We start from the raw sequence: 17,466 nt of genomic DNA, 5'->3' as shown, positions 1-17,466 counted from the left end.
GCATTTAATGGTCCTGCGGTACGGGAAAAACAATAATGTACGATTTCCGCTCGTCCACCATTAGGCAAATACACATAAAAAACAAAATGTTTAAACTTTCACTCAGAAGGGGAACTGGCAAATTTACAGTTCAATTTTTTTATCCCACTTGTTACTTTCTCGTAACTAACCTCTTTAACGATTTAATGGGTAAACGATTTAAATTACTTATGCACGAAACTTTACCAAACACTCGCGGGTAATCGTTTTTCCTCATACACACTTTCAATGATCGATCTTTACCGATTACTGTAATTGTAATAATGCATAAAACTTGCTTTTACTATGTACTGCGTGTTAGTGTAAGAACGCACGCACTTGTTCAACATTTCAGAGTAGAAAGCAGTCTCTTCACTTACTGTTTACTTACTTTATTGTTATTGTTTCCTACAATAGATACCTCAAGTGGTTCTAGCGATATCTAGTGCCGTCGTGAGCTTTTCATAACGATATTGCAGATAGTAGAGAGACAGATGCTTTTGTGTCTTCGCCATTCATTTGTGACCAAGCCTACCAATACCTGAATATGTTACTCGTGTTCTATTTATAAAGTAATAAAAATTAAATTTGATCGATTTGTGTTTGTAAAATTGACACCACGCCTTATAAACTAACCGAGTAATCGCTCAACTTTGCGACATCAATTTGATACATAGTTTCATTATGTACATTTAAGTGATGGAGATTGGACACCATCTATCAACATCATGAGCGCCATTATTAAACTGAATCATCACTGTTCCTATGATTTATGTGTCCCTTACCCTATAGTTAATACTTTTTCTTTAAAGCAATTACAAATACAAGTTTGTAAAAGCCGTTAAGCTTTACAAGTCCCGATACAATCAGTTTCAAACGACGTGGATTACATGTTAACTGTCTAATGTGTATAATCAAACTATTTGGAACCATTACATTAAGAAATTCATTTATAATGAACTACTAACACTCGTAACACTTGAGATACGCATCAATTATATCACAGTACATAATTTTATTAACGTCAAAACGGTTGGGAAAATATTATTATATCTGTGTCTAAATGGTGCATTAAAAGAGCAACAAAAAAACTAGTAGATTAATATCTTCCGTTGTATTCTTAACACCTTAATGTGCTAGAATTTTGTAGCTAAATTCATAGCTCCAGTCCATTTAACGTCTGGCGTTGGATGTGTACCAATTACTTACAAGTTATCGTGGAATATAATCAGGTTTAATGACGATACAAAATTGGCAGTTGAGTCTCAACTCAACAGAAAGCTAAGCACGCTGTTTGCTATTTTCATAACACAAGTATTGCACCGTTTTAATGAAGTTCTATTAATTTACCGATAATTTTGCAAGTCTTGCTGAATTGATCGATTAAATTAAATGATCATAATGAGCTAACGAGCCCGACCTTAATATCGAATTGTTAAACAACAACATTAAAGAACACATAAAACAGTACAACTAAAAATAAGTGCCGCAACATAAATATTTTGTTCCGTTCCATTATAATTTACTGTTAGCAGTTACACTATTGTCTAAAAAGTTCACATATTACAAATATTATAATGAGGCATTACGGAGTAAGAGCAGTCGACATTTGAACCTCAATAAGTTAAGTGTATTAGCGCGGCTAATAACAGAGACAATTGCAAGTTGCTCTATCAATTACTTACTCACACGATCACGCCCGATATCGCCATTATAACAACATTAGAGATGATGCGGTCACGCCAAACCGGCATTACTAGCATCTGTAACACGGTCACATCGTTTCTTCGCCTCCCAATTTCGGTTTACTGCACACTTTTATAGTTTTTGAGCAATTTTTACATGAGCGTGCGAAAACAAGTTCGCCCGATTCCGCCGTACACATTTCCGATATTTCAAGTTACGACATTCACTATAGTCGTAATTGAATTCACCGTTTTCAATCAAAAAAATGTAGGTGCCTTATGAAATCCAAGACCAAGTGATTAGACACAATTTGCGTTCCAATTCTGGTAACGTGAATCAACTTGATGCAAATAATACATGGCTAGACACGCCAATGTATAACAGCATCTAATTTGTGAAATTATTTGGACGAGACTGTAACCTAGGCCTTTTCCTGCTCTCTAATGGAGCAATTATTGTAATGGCGAAATTAAAGGGTTGTATTTGAATGTGGTGCGGTAGTAATGCTTGCGATATAAGACGAATTAACATTTTCATGTGGTAGGGTCACGACCTAGCGCTCCCACACATAAATCGGCGGTGGATGTCGCGTCGTGAGCGCACCGTGCTGCCGCCGTTACGAGCGCACAGCGCCGCCGCCACCGCCGCGCAGCTACCGGACTCTAATTCCGTGTGAGCGCTGAAATTAATTAATAAACCATCGCTTTTTAAAATGTCAAGCCATTTTTTAACCAACAACATTTTTTATCGTTAGACTCAATCTCAGTATTTCTCAAACCAAAGTCGTAAAATTTTCTCAGACTGAACTTTCTAAAAGTTCCACATCTACAACTTAACATACCACAAAGCTGTATGAGCTTTGTACAGTTACGATAATTCTAGACATGACGGTATTTATACATTTCAGTTTTGGTATTTAACTGTAGCCCATTTATTTAGCATGTTAATTACAGACACACACATAAAGCTGTGGATATTTTCTAGCAAGCTAAACTATTGTCACACTTCTCTAAAATGCAATGTTTATATGTTTTAACACTTTAAACTTAGTTGAGGAACATATATTTTCAATTAGACTGGCGAAATGTTAACAACAAGTACGAGTGTTCTTATGCGCTATGCATTGACATTAGTGTATGTTACAAACACTTCCTAGTCGTGGCTCATCATTAGTCACTGACGCTTAACTGGCTTTTTCTTTGGCTCTTCCAGCGCTGAAGTCATTTGGTGAAAAGGTACATGGTGTTTCTTTCGTAATGAACTGTAAGGTTCGCTGAGAAGCAATTTATTCTAATACAAAGGCGTTGTATTCTTGTAGGTCTAAACAAGCAGAAACCCAATAAGCAAGCAGACAAGTGGACAACGCAAATCGCAACATGAAATAAATTAACAAATCAACTGGTTTTGCGTTGATAGTAAGCGGCGGCCGCGGTTGTGACAAATAGGTGTGTACCTCATACGTACAGTTGGCAACGGTCCACCGCACGGTACACCACATATTTCGTTAATTGATTAACTGTTCCCCGTTGTAGTCAACGGTACAGTTAGGTACATATTTAATCATCCGTAAATTGATTTATGCGAACACTTTATAAATTGACACAACCCTCATTACATTAATTTTGTTTCCATAATTTAGCAAACGATAAAACACGCCGTTAAATCAGATATTGATCACCAGAATTTAAGTCGTCTATTATAAAATATACTGTTCATTATCGCTGATCGACGTTAATTTATATCTCTCTCAAGAATGCGTAAACTATAGGAAAGACCCTATAAATAATAATCATGACATCACATTAGCGAAACTGAACTCAATTTTGATTGCCTGTCGCTAACAAATATAATTTATGAAGTTTATTAGCAGTGACTTGAATGAAAAACTTTTCATTAGAATGTTAATTAGTGCGGCTTTTGCAATTTCCTACATAGCTAACGGTATAGAGTCCAAGTACCTAAATCAGTTCAGATAATAAACTGTCGTTTCCATTAAAATAAAGTTGTTAGCGTTAAGTTAAGCTTTAATACAATCAGGTAAAGTCGGTTAATGTTCACATTAAAATCGACGTATTTGTACATTTAGTACAACAAACTCCTTTTATGAGAGATACAGACACGTTACAATAAATTCTTGAACAGTGGCTGCAATAAGCTTCAATCAAAAAGATTTAACTTAATTAGTAAATAGCAAATATGGCTGTCTTAATCTAAAACGGTAATCGTGAAATCGAACAAAAGTAGTTACTTTATTAGTATTAACTTTGCGAGCCAATTAATAAAGTATTTATCTTATTCTGTGCCGCAGTTTGAAATATTACGTGATTAATACACACACCATAAGCGTAAAATAATTTCGTGGTCTCTAAACTGTAATTAATCGCCTAAGCGTTGCTAATGACTCTTAAATTGCCGCAAATGCGTATTATTTGTTTAAAAAATAAACAGTGTTATGGGAGCGTGTCAGCTTAGAAAAACGAAGTGATACTGTATGAAAAACAAAGATTTATTAGCTCGCTTCAGATAGATGATAACAATCGATACTAACGCGAGGTAATCACGCACTATCAACAAACAGTGTGGGAATAAGTTAATGGGGGATCGAGCACTCTGCTTGACATTTTCCCGAACATTTTCTACACTAGAATATAACATGCATACGTTCCTAATACATATACTAAGGAATGGAATTCCTTGCCGGAGTCTGTGTTTCCTACAAAATATAACTTGGGTGTCTTCAAGTTCCGAGTGAACAGGTTGCTCATAGGTAGGCGTGCTCCATCGTCGGCCACATCATCGCTTACCACCAGGCGAGCTGATAGCCAAACGTCATCCTATTAAGTTTAAAAAAAATACTTTCTAACTATTTTTGAACATCTCGCGTTGCCAATACTAACAAGACTTTTTTTATTTCTATTTTTAAACGCTTCTAAAAACACATAGGTCTTAATTATCTCACATCATGTCGAATTGGTGAAATAGTTCTGTAGTACCTATAAGTCGTCGTTATAAAAGTTTATGCCAATACGTTTCCAATCTTACCTACACATGTTAAGGTTGAAATTAATATGAGGTCTACGAAAGACCGTAAATTATTGCACGCGTTGTGTTCATCGAAAGACGTTGCGTTGGTATTTAGTAAAAAAACATCTTTCTTCAAGACTGTTATTAATTAAAATGGAATAACAAATCTTAAATTGAATCGTATTAAATCAGACTTATATCTTACATTTTGTAAGAATCTCTTTAATTGAATTAAAGCACAAAATGATTTATGTTTTAAGAAAAATCCCATAAACTGCAATATTTGCAAACTTCAATTATGAAACGCATCATCATTCTTCATTATTATAACTTCAAACTGTTAAAATGTATTTTTTACTGTTTGTCCGTTCATTTAATCTGCGTACCCTAAGCCTAATGAAGAATTTTAATTAGTGATAGATATTTGTCTCTCATTAATTAAAATACTTTCTTGAAAAACCTTCAATAATGTGGATATCATGCCTTGTACAGCTGGTGGCGTCGTTCACACGCACACCTTAGGAAATGCTAATTTACTATTTTCTGGAAAGATCTTACTGTAAATAAATATATAAAGTGACGTGGAAACGATGTTTATTTCTATCTTCTGTTCTACTTTTGACTAATTTTACTTTTTATTCATTTTATGATAATTGCGTTATTTCTTACTTGACCTTTTTTAAAGGTGGTCAATCATCCAATGACTTCTCCTGCCTTGGGCGAGGCGAGAGACTCTTACTGACTAAAAACCACCCCGTTCCTACTCCTGCTTTTCGAGCCTTTTCGGTAAACCCGCTAAGTAGTCCGCAGCTCTGGTCTTACTTAGTCTGGAATGTTTTCATTTATCTACAGTTTCACAAACAAAAGTAGACGCGTGGTCAAATTATTCGCAAGCAAGATACTATTTCTATATCACCATACGATTAAAGAGACATGTCAATATACGTACGTTTATAGTTACTGTATATACAGCTCATTATTTCTGCAATCAAAATACGCAAACATAACTCCGTCCATTTCGATTATTTTATTTTGATTACAATTTAATGTAAGTTACTTACGCAAGGCATAAAAAGGAAGGCTCGGCATCCAAACATCTTTATGACCTAAACAAAAAGTTCTCAGGAGCGCGTTGACCGCAAGTTCTGTTATATTTCATTAAAGCCTGTTCTTTCATCTGCTGTATGCAAATTAAACAAATATCCACGTAATTACACCATAGGATAACAATCAGACTTATCTTACTCAAATATGAAATTACCGTAAAATTAATTTCATACTATTCATCGTCTTTTTTCTAGTCACTACATAATTACTTATTAAGTTGTACGTTATTAAAACAACGTCAGGCGTTGATTCAGCAAAAAAATGTTTTGTTTTATAGAAATATAATCTTTGAATTCCTTGGGGGCGTGCAGTAATAAGTTTAGTTCGCGATCATTTTTCACGGCTATATAATCTAGTGTAAATTGCAAAATATCCGAATGCTGACATCATAAATGAACACTCATAGTATCGTTATCACTTGGCAAAGGAAATAGATATAACTCGCACACCTAGTTACTCAGCTCTGTAAATAAGTAATGGCAGCGCCCCCTCGGCGACTACTACTTGATTGCATCTGTTGTCGCTCTTCATATCGCGAACACTGCTGTGATTTAACAACCACCTGTCGTGGTTTATGTCCTCCGATAGCCGCACACGAGGAAGTACATGAAACTAGAAACGAGGCGTGACATTCGCTACCTACCTATGGTGCCAGTTGCCACTATCTCACAACAAATGTTCCACAATGTATTATTCTGCTCGCATTTTTCTAGTTTCTCGAAATATGCTAATACGAAGAGATTATAAAGATTATCTCGAAATGACACTAAAATGTAGCGCCACCATGCTCAAAATAATAATAAGTTCGCCATATTATTTTTGCAATATTCAGAGCATTTCCGTGATTGTGCATCTAATGTACAGATGAGACAGATCAACATATTGATATCATAAAATATGCCTCTTTATAAGCTACTCTGCATGCATTATATGAATTCAAAAGTCCACATGAATGAAACCGACACCGCAATTCTTTTTTCAATGTTATCTCTTATTTGGTGAACTCATTTGAGTATCAACAAGAGATAAGTTGCGTATTCAGAAGCTAAATGTGGATACTTTATAAATGGATTTAGCCATGTAGCCAAAGTAATAAGTTGTGTATTTCTGCGCTACGCACCGCAGCTGGAATCACTAATGAGAGCGCAATTCAAATCAACTGATTTATAAGGAGTAAGTTATTTCACCGGCTGCGCGTACAATATTTACTTATGTTCTAACGGCCAATATATGTTGTAAATTAAAATAATTATTGGTAGTTGTCGGTAGCGGTCGATAGATAACTATAATGTGCACTATATTTTATGTTTAACCATAATAAATCATGGTACTGTTCTTTGTCATTTATCCCGACAGAACAATACGATATGACTGGTCCAATTGTGAATATAATTACGTACCATGGGGATTGGCAATAAGCTAATTACCAAACAACTTGGCTCCGAAATTACTTTTCTTTGGTCGGTAAGTCCATTAAAATTATATTGGATTTAAGTTTTAAAATGAGTAATAACAAATATCGAATTGTAAGCATTGGGAGGTCTGCCGATTCGGAATGTAGTACTTCAAGTTATATTAGCTCGTTAAGAGTCGGCGGGCCTTGTCCGGATGATATCGCTTAACCCCCTCAATTAGTGTGCCCTGACTATCGCGTGGCAATAACCCGAAACAGCATATAAGCTCCCCGCACTCGTGACGCGACGAACGAACCAAATGAGTGTACTCTTAATTAGCCGTTATACTATAAATTTTAAAAGCGATGATAAGGTCCCGTTGTGCGCTGTCCGGGAACACTACCCGCTGGCTAATGGTGCCTTGAGAATTAAATTTAATTAATTCCTCCTCGCCAAACGTGCTTACTGGATCGAATTTGGTTTAGAAATGGATCTTTCGAAGAGTAGGAAAGAGAAAGGAGAAGTGCATCCACCTTGGAATTTCTAGGGTTGCTAACTTAAAAAGGCCTTACAATATTAAATGCAAATACGAAAATGTGGTACGAAGGTGTCTGTACATTCTTGTAGACTCTCAACGACCCCGCCCTGGGGCGCCGCCGATATAAAAGATGCACATAATAACCACATATGATAATAGTACTTATCGGTATGATTGCTTTTAAATTCGTATTTATCGAGATACGCCGAGGTCAATTACTTCTCATAACATCAGTTACGTCCTTTATTACTAACATTATCTTTTTCAACGTATCGGACCGTTTTAAATATTTTATAATGATATCTAAATTTGCAGAACGTGCTGCAATTCATGTCACAAAATGAGCGTCGCTGTAATAACAGCAAGAACTCTAATGACTTAACATGTTTTCGTTACCGCGGAAGAAAAAATAAATACTTTTTGCGATACAACTATTACAATGACTTTGTTGTGTAGCTTAGGCGGGCGGGAAACGTGTGGCGTAGTCCGTGTGCGCTATGTTTAATTTACATGAGCACGTGGCGGACGAGTGCAGAGCGTTGTTAGCAGCAGTGTGCGTCTCTTGCCTTTGTTTATGTTACTGTTTACTGCACATAAATGGAATGAAACTTGTCGACTCTGCCGTCCGATAACGGAGCGTTTTGTCTGTAATTAAGAACGGCGAGAGCGGGTCAGCCGTCTACCCGGCATTACCACAAAGTTATGGAGACATTTTGAGCGTGTCCAGATTGTTTAACTACAAGCCTGTCATGTTTAGAATGAACTTGTGTTGTAAATCTGCCATAACGTCATGATTCCAGTAAGATTGTTTGTTAATTGTAGGTAATACATTACTCCCTAATGAACCAGCCACGGCCTTACAGCTCGAGCACCGACATTATGGAAGTCTACTGCGTATTTGTTGTGAGCCTGGACTTACACAACTCCGCACACCGTTATTATGCTTGGCTATTATTTAACTTTTGTGACATAATGTGAGACGGCTTTGAAACTCTAATAATACACTTCTAGTCATGTTTGTACAAACATTTCATACAACTAACATACACCTGAATCATTCAAATTGCAAGAGTAAATTGAGTTGCACAATGCTACAATAAATCCTAAAAACGTATTTGTAAACACACCGTGTTATTCAAAACGCATTACATTATTCAGCATTATCGTAAAGTCAGCAAGTCGTTTACAAACTGTGACATTCAAGCAATTAATAGGCACTTTAGATGCAAATAGGCCTCAACGATTTCCTTCGTGAGACATCGATTTGGTGCAGTGCTAAGTGAAACTGTGTGAAGAGATCACGAAGCTATAAACAGAAGACAATAATGGTTGTTCGTGGCGCACCGGGAGCCGCGGCCACGTGTATACCTTGTCCGACTCCGCCGGGAGCTTGACAGTAGCCCATTTGCATTTTATTACCCCACTCGCCTCTTACATCAATGCTTTCCTTCCAATATTTTTAATAAATTGCAACCTTTATATTTTACTCACTCGATTATACAAGTATAGGATGTTACTCGGCTTTAATTATGCATACACGTTTCAAATCGACACTGAATGTGAATATGATAATATTATGATTATATCTATTTGCACATATTTATTCAAATCATTTTATTTGTTACAGCACACATTGACGGGTCACAGTGGTAAAGTAATGGCTGCTAAATTCCTCGGCGAGCCCACGAAAGTGATCACAGGGAGCCACGACCGAACACTCAAAATATGGGACCTTAGAAGTAAAATGTGTAAGTATGTACCAACTCACAGGAACATCTTGTTTATTAAATACAGATTGTATATAACGAAATCCTATTTCCTGATAGTACACAGACAAATATATTACACAATAACTCATAATATTCTATTGTAGGAAAACCCTTCTCGCTGGCGTCTTTTATAACGTGGACAAGTACTAACAGCTTAGATTTAAACTCACGCCATAACGATGGTATATAACCTAACATAAATATGAAATTAAACTCGAGGCTCTGTAATGGAAACGTTACAAAAATAACTGACCATATTAATCCTAAAGGATTCCAAAAATGGAAAATTATAATTAAGAAATAAATGAAATAATGTAAATTTGCACGCATGTTCGTTAGTTTTAGCGTACATAAAGCAGACTGGCAACTTATACAAAAAGCCGAATTAAAAATACTAGTAATCGATTACCTATTAATATTTAATGGATGCCTCTGGCTATTCCGGTCGTAGACAAGCGTCATGATATATGTAACTACGTTCAAAAAGCAAAATCAATGACTAATTGAAATGGCTAACACTAGACACCCTATTTGCTCTGAAGATAATTATTTAGTAATCATAATTCATCATCACGTATGCCCTAAGTTACTCTATATTAGGAATTCCAATTTTCTAACTTCAAAATATTACACGAGAATTTATGTTCAATTGAAATTAAAGAAGCTGGCTGTGGTTTAGTTCTTGCTTTTATAACATCATAATAATTTATTATCAATCTTAAAGCAAGATCATAAGCCGGTGGTTTATCTGTAAACCACAAATATTACAACAACAGAATCTAATCAAGCCGCTTTTAGTTGAACACAATCCGAATAATTACTGCCAATCATAAATTCAAAAGCCGGTCGTGTGCTCTATAGAAACGAAATTAACATGAAGAAATATATTAAACTCAGATCTAATCACAGGTTCTCTAAATCTAGGTAAATGAAAGGTAGTGCCCGATTGTCCTCTCTTAAATGCCGTTATAAGGTTCCGAGATAATATTCATAGTGAAACATTTAATCTAACCTGCGAAACTACTAAGCATTATCTAGACTTCCAACTGCGAAACTCTTCCTATTTTAGTGTCTGTTAAAAATTTGCATTTTATCTAAAGAGCGGCAATACATTTATTTGATACGTTCGTTCGTGTAATTTATCTAGCTAACATTTGTTTTCCCTTGAGCTTGCGAACTAACACTAAGTGGTGTTTAGAGCTGTTTCACTTAACATTCGTGATTAGTCTCTGTTAACTTTAAGAGGATATTAGCCTCAAAGGTCTGGGGCTAGGATATTAGCCATTTAAAAATATTTGTTACATTCCATATAGCACTCGTTAAACTTTATTTTTCGCTAATTTACGAGAAGCCTGGTTGTTGCCTCCGATGGTAAGGCTGTAACTTATATAAAGGTCTCGATAACTTATTACATACACGATACAAGGAGGAGATTCTCAGACTATAAACATCTGGGAACTCGTCCTCATAAACATATTACAATTATTGGATCTTGATAGATAACGCCATTAAACTTAAGTTATAAGATTGTAATGTTAACTGACCCGTGGAAACCACTTCCAAGAACTGATTGAAATCTAATCCGTACATGTAACGCAATTAGTTACTCATTTTAGTGCATCCGTATTCCTACTGCTATATTAATTAATTAGGATAAGCTTCAGTAATTGGAAAATCCTTGATTACTTATTTTATGGTCGCCACACTTACGGTTCTGCCGTATATCATGTAACACAAAATCGATTAATTGATTTTCCTAGCCACATGAGAGCCTGTGACAGACGCCAGTAGGGTAGAGCAAAGACTGTAGCCATGCGAAAACGGCATGGAGGGCGGAGGAGGATTAGAAAGTGAGATCCGTGATATAGAAAAATGAATTACGGGTCGTGAAATCTTAATCAGAATTTGTTTTTAACCTCAATATGTCATAAACAGAAATAATCTTCAACTGTTCTTTGCTGTACAATTGGCTGAATATTCGAAGCAACTTTAATTATCTAGAAACAAAACCACACAATAAGACCTCCCGAACAAGTAGCCATCATATTGTTACTCACATTTCATAAGCAATCATCTATTTATGACTTAATTCTCAATCGAGTGTGAATAACTGCGGCGTCCCGTAGCGCCGACACACAGTTCAATTTATTACATTAGTATTTTTTCAAACACGCTTTATATTGGGACTTGTCATAGATAAACATCGGATATCGATAAGAATTGACAGATTATTTAATATTTTTAAATTAACTCATTACGAACGATGTGGTAACTGTCTGCACGAGTATTAACTAAGGCTCTGTCTACAAGTCTGTATAATCCTGTTGCTTTTTTGTTAACATGTCTTGGGGATTATTTGAGTTTAATGTCCATATAATTTATATTATATATTTATTCATGAACGTTGGATTATTTATACCTTCTATGCAGTCAGAACTAGAGTAAGTGGATAATACATATTGACATTTCCGATGCCGGAAATTATATTATTTCGTCCGATAACCCCTGGCCAGGTATGAGTTATTTAACGATGATTATATTACGTTTAATGGTATTTCAATTTCATTTTAGTAGTTTCCTATTTCGCCGCTTGCCAACTTAAACTGGTACCTATAAAGATAAAATATATGTAAGGCTTCTCGTAGTAGTGAACCCTTAGCGACGGGTTAACAATAAAACTTGCATTATGTTTATAGAAGTATTCTTCATACACGTCGTAACTGCTGAATTTGTTTTAGTGTTAGGTACCGGAGATTTTACTTACAACTCGCCTTCATAATTGATTACCGTTCAGCTTTTCACTAATTTGATTGTCTGTACCAAATGAGCTCTAAAATGACTCGACTCTGAAAAATGTTTCAACACTAGAAGACTTATGTACGTTTTCTCTTTTTTAAGGAACCTCTAAGCACAAATATTAGTGACATTTAACACTATGTTATTTTTCACCAACTTTTAAGTGACAACAATACAGGTAATGGATATAATAGTTTTGGGGCTTCCTCGGTTAAGTAGCTCTTAGTTGCGAGATGTTTTAGGAGTGATTAGTGAAAACAACCATTAACCACCTTCATAGAATGGAAAACTTATTAGGTATATTTGGAGGAAACCTTCCCAATTCCGCGCTTATAAAGCCGCAGACAGAAATCTAGTAGGTATATGAATGTAGTACAAAAGAATACCATAGGTATTGTAGTGCATCGATCTGTAAATATCATCGATACAGCGACGGAGAGCTGTGGTTAGCCGCAATCAAGTGAAGACTACGTGCACTTGTACTTTTTCTACGCCATCGATACATCCAAATAAGTTATCATCAATTTTTTCCTTACAAAGCTATTTATAACTTGTCCCTGTTTAATGAGAGTACATTTTCTCGTTTCACTTAATCTGTCTGTCCGTTTAATTGTGTAACTTAAGATGGTGAGTAGATATGGCAAAAAGGTGGTGAAGTTTATTGTAAGTGACAAAAATAGAATTGTGCAGTAGCTGCTACGCCAAAAATTGCTATGAAATCTTGTAGCCAAAAAGGTGTTACGCCATTTGTGGTGTTTTATAAATTTGTAGTGTTGGTTTTTCAAAAAATGTTCATAACTTTATTTTTAACAGATACTTAAAACATAGTTTTCTTCCTGGATATCCATAAAAGATACTATGTACATACCAACGCATCCAAAACCTAAGTATAGATAAATAATTGCAGCTACCGTATTTGCTATTTATGTCCCATGAATCCCATGATCACTAAATAAAATAAATACCCCGAAGGACAACGATAATAATCATAATGTATTGCGCAATAATTTACCAAGAACTGTAAATTATGACTTTATTACATCACGGGTTAGCGTCCACTTAAAACACTCGTATTAGTCGTAAAATTTAACATCTACACAACGAAGAATCTTTAGTCATGAATGCAATAACACACGCTAGCAATTTACTGCAAACATTAAATAGGCCTTCAGGAAATTTTATTGTTATGATCAACCGTTGTATGGCACAGATTTTATAATGCACGCTTCCACAGGTACCGAGACAAAGTTCGCGGGGTCGTCGTGTAACGACCTGGTGACGTCAGACGGGGCCGGCTCCACCATCATCTCGGGACACTTCGACAAGAGGATCAGGTTTTGGGACATTCGCACCGAGATGTCCGCCAATGATATAATGCTGCAAGGAAAGGTCACCTCGCTTGATCTCAGTAGAGGTATGTGTTTATCTCGGCACCGCTTCTGTCAACGCCAATATATTTGAACGCAAGGAAATGTACCTTGCTTGAACGTTAACACACCCATACACTGACAGGCAAAGCATGATTTTATAGACAGCAACGATAGGATGGCACCATTAATCTTGTACATCCATTAATATTCAAATGCAAGAAATTAACTAAGCCGTCGAGCAGTTAAAGGAACAGTAGTTAAGATTAACATCGCTACCTGTGTTCAGCTGCGAGACAAGTACACAGCATCAAATGTTAAATAGCTGTTTATCGGTTGAAGTACTTGTAAATTTTCTGTAATTGAATGCATCGCATATTAGTATCGGTATTCGTGTCAGCACTACAACGTGACGGGTGCGCAATGCCCATTTCCGTTACGCGTTTCTCGATCGATCCCTTTTTTGTCAGTAACGGTCTGTGCATCGCACGAAACGTTCGGATTGATACCTCCAATCAATCGCGGTGTCGGGACGTCACTGCCTCGGAAACTGATTAAATCACGTCGATTTCATCGGACAAATGAATGGGGAGACAGTTCACAGTTAGCCATCACGCTCGATCCAGATCCATCAGCGCTATCGACAATCTATCATGCACTGCACTATGTGGCACACAAATAACTAGAGCCCCAAAATGCATGTGTCCTACATTAATTAACCATTTTATTGAAGTCCAAATTGGGGCTAAAATGTTTTAAGAATTAATTCTCAATTATAATTTTAATTGATAAAAAACGATTGTAATTAAAATGATTGCATGAAAGCAAAATAAGAGTTGTGAAACGACGTACTTCAATAAGATAGAAGCAATTTGAAAAAAAAATCGTTTTATCGCTCGAATAGATCGTTCAGAAAGATATATGATAGTCCATTGAAGATTTTATTGAAGAAAGAAATGTACTATGTGATAGTTTCATTCATCGAGATTGTTCTCTACATATTTATTAATAGTAATGTAAGCGAGAGGAGAAATTAATGATAACATTCTTTGATTAAACTATTAAAACAAAAGCTATTTTCTCATGAATTGTTCTTGAATTGTTGAAATAAAACGATTAGCGTTAAAAGATATGTGCTACATACATTCCATTGGAGAATAAATTATAGTTTTTCGAGAGTAAAGCCTTTGCTGAAGTATTGAAAACTCTCTTCTGTTCTTAGCGTACATACTATTAGCGGGAAAGTCTTGTCTTGTCCATCCAATCCTTTACATAATTTCACCATAAATGAAGATCATGAACTAGTAATATCAACCAACACTTTCAAATATAATCGAAAATGCAAATTTCTATGTTTACATTAATATTCATGATGCATTAAAATAACATATAATTTATCATTATAGATTAACGTGTAAAAATATCATAAATTCAAGTCGATAAATTCATTCTAATGAATGAAAGAACATGTAAACGTAAATTGTAGATTATCGTATAAATTGCTGCAGCACGACGCGAGCACTGCTTTCCTAGTACTAAGCTGATGTTAGCACATTGACGCCAATCTCACGTTTGTACCAGTAACAACTAATGGCTCGCAAACCGCATCAGAATTTATTACTGACCTCGAGACATTTGATCGCTCTTCATACGGACTGATAGCTAATGAAACGATGATGTTATCGTACACTTAAATCATCTAATTTAATAAAGCGGTGTGCTCGATCCGTGAAACTGTTTACCTTACATTAAAACTATTAAGCGCCAGTTAAAGGTTTAAGGTTAAACATTACCTCGGGAACGATTATCGAGGCAGCAATAAAGAACATAGCGGATTATCGATTACAAATAGTCGAAATTAGGCGAAAGCTGTAATATCTTGTGTCTTAACGGCAGAGTAGAATACACTTGATACCACGGATGTCGAAGGAGCTGGCTTAGGAACTAGACATTTAACCCCTCGCGTGTAGGTAGTCGCTCATTGGACGTTGTTTTTTCTCCAATGAGCGAATATCTTATACGTATTTTACATGGCGTACGTAAGGCGTTTGGAGCGTTTTCGTTTATATACACGCGTATATAAGCGAAAACATATGACGCTTGGGGAGTTAACAGAAACCGGGTAACTATGGTCTCTGATAAACCTAAACCTTTTAAACTACGATTTCCACCCCGACCGATGGAAATAATTATAAAACCCGCTTGTCTAGAGAAAACGCATGGTCCATCAATCACAAGCGATGAATATGTAATATTAATATTTTCTCTTACATCTGTAACAGATGAGCCACCCACTATAAATCAAACTTTTATGATCACTAATACATATATTGGTCGTAACTGTGAAGCTGTTGATGTATTAACGTTATGATTAACTTTTTTTTAAGTTCTTATTGACACGTGAACTTTGTATATAGAATAGAATATTTAAAATATTTCGAGCTGCGGGAGCCGACTCAACACCTCCTGAAGATGCTCCGTAGAGTAGCGAAATATATGTCGAGTGATTTGTTGCATGTCGTTTGTGTGTTTTATGTTGCACCTCTACTGCATGAGCATTAATTGCGATGCTGCACACCGCATGCTAAAAATAGATCTATAAGCGGAATAAAAACTAAAAATGATGATAATGAGAATGACTGCCTCGTTGGCCGAGTGGTCGTAAGTGCGACTGCCGGGCAAGGGGTCTCGGGTTCGATTCCCGGATCGGGCAAAGTACTGCTGGGCTATTTTCGGTTTTTCGAAAATTTCTCAGTAGGCAATAGGCTCACCCCCTATTACATGAGACTTACAACATAAATTGTGAAAAGTGGGCGTACATTATACAGTGCTATAATGTGAACCTCTGCCTACCCCTTCGGGGATAGAATGCGTGACGATATACGACACGAAAAACTAAAAATCTATTGTATTGTTAGTTAACGTGAACTTTGGTTTCAGACAACAACTACCTACTGGCGTGTGTTCGGGACGACACAATACAACTGATAGATCTAAGGATGAATACCATCGTACGTTCTTTCAGGTACGTACAGATGTACACTATAATTTATTATTATTACTTGTAACTCTGCTGCGCCACTATAAAGTTTTATGTCTTTTCCTGCGATGTAATAGACTAAGAAATGTTTACAGTTAGATATTCTGGATTTTACGACTCACTCTAGAACAATAGTGGTAAACCAATAATTATTGTTTAAATTTAAATTGAAACAGATGTACGTCAATCATAGACTGTGTAAGGACTTTATTTTAGTCAATCGAAGAATAACATAGTCGTGTTCTTTATGAAATGATGCGAAAGATTTTGGTGTGAATAATAAATGGATTTGTAAAAATAAACGTAAAGAAATTAATGTGTGTAAAAGAGATAAATATGAAATGAATCTGTATACAGATTTTCTATAATAACTTAAAAATGAAACAACCAAAAAGTAATTTACTACAATTAATAATCTGTGTTGATATAAAATAAAAACTGAACATTATAAAAATTTTGATCATTTCTGAAATTTGCTTTCTCTATTTTTATTACTTAAAGTCAGTCAGTTTAAAGCTCGTTACGTTTGAAATAATCACATAACTATAACATTGGAAGGCCATAAACATTCGCCTTTTGTTCACGTATCGAAGTACCGGTAAACTATGGCAACTTTACCGGGCCCTTGGCAACTTTACCATACTATAGGTATTCGGTATAAACTCATTTATCTAAAAATCTACCCACTAGAATTCTGTTTTGTAATAGAAGTATTTTTTAGACATTA

General features: G+C 35.7%; 1 protein-coding gene across 2 annotated transcripts in view; it reads left to right on the top strand.

Moving 5' to 3' along the window:
- Positions 1-17,466, top strand: part of LOC118270050 (autophagy-related protein 16-1) — a 172,904-nt gene that overhangs the window by 135,475 nt on the left and 19,963 nt on the right. For both annotated transcript variants that reach the window (XM_035585497.2, XM_035585498.2), the window contains 3 exons: positions 9,395-9,515; positions 13,567-13,746; positions 16,640-16,724. In XM_035585497.2, coding sequence (XP_035441390.1) covers positions 9,395-9,515; positions 13,567-13,746; positions 16,640-16,724 — 386 coding nt within the window. The remainder of the gene's footprint in view (positions 1-9,394; positions 9,516-13,566; positions 13,747-16,639; positions 16,725-17,466) is intronic.

Source organism: Spodoptera frugiperda, chromosome 30 (genome assembly GCF_023101765.2).
Source record: "Spodoptera frugiperda isolate SF20-4 chromosome 30, AGI-APGP_CSIRO_Sfru_2.0, whole genome shotgun sequence".
NCBI classification, from domain to species: domain Eukaryota; kingdom Metazoa; phylum Arthropoda; class Insecta; order Lepidoptera; family Noctuidae; genus Spodoptera; species Spodoptera frugiperda.
This window is presented reverse-complemented; position numbering and strand designations above follow the sequence as displayed.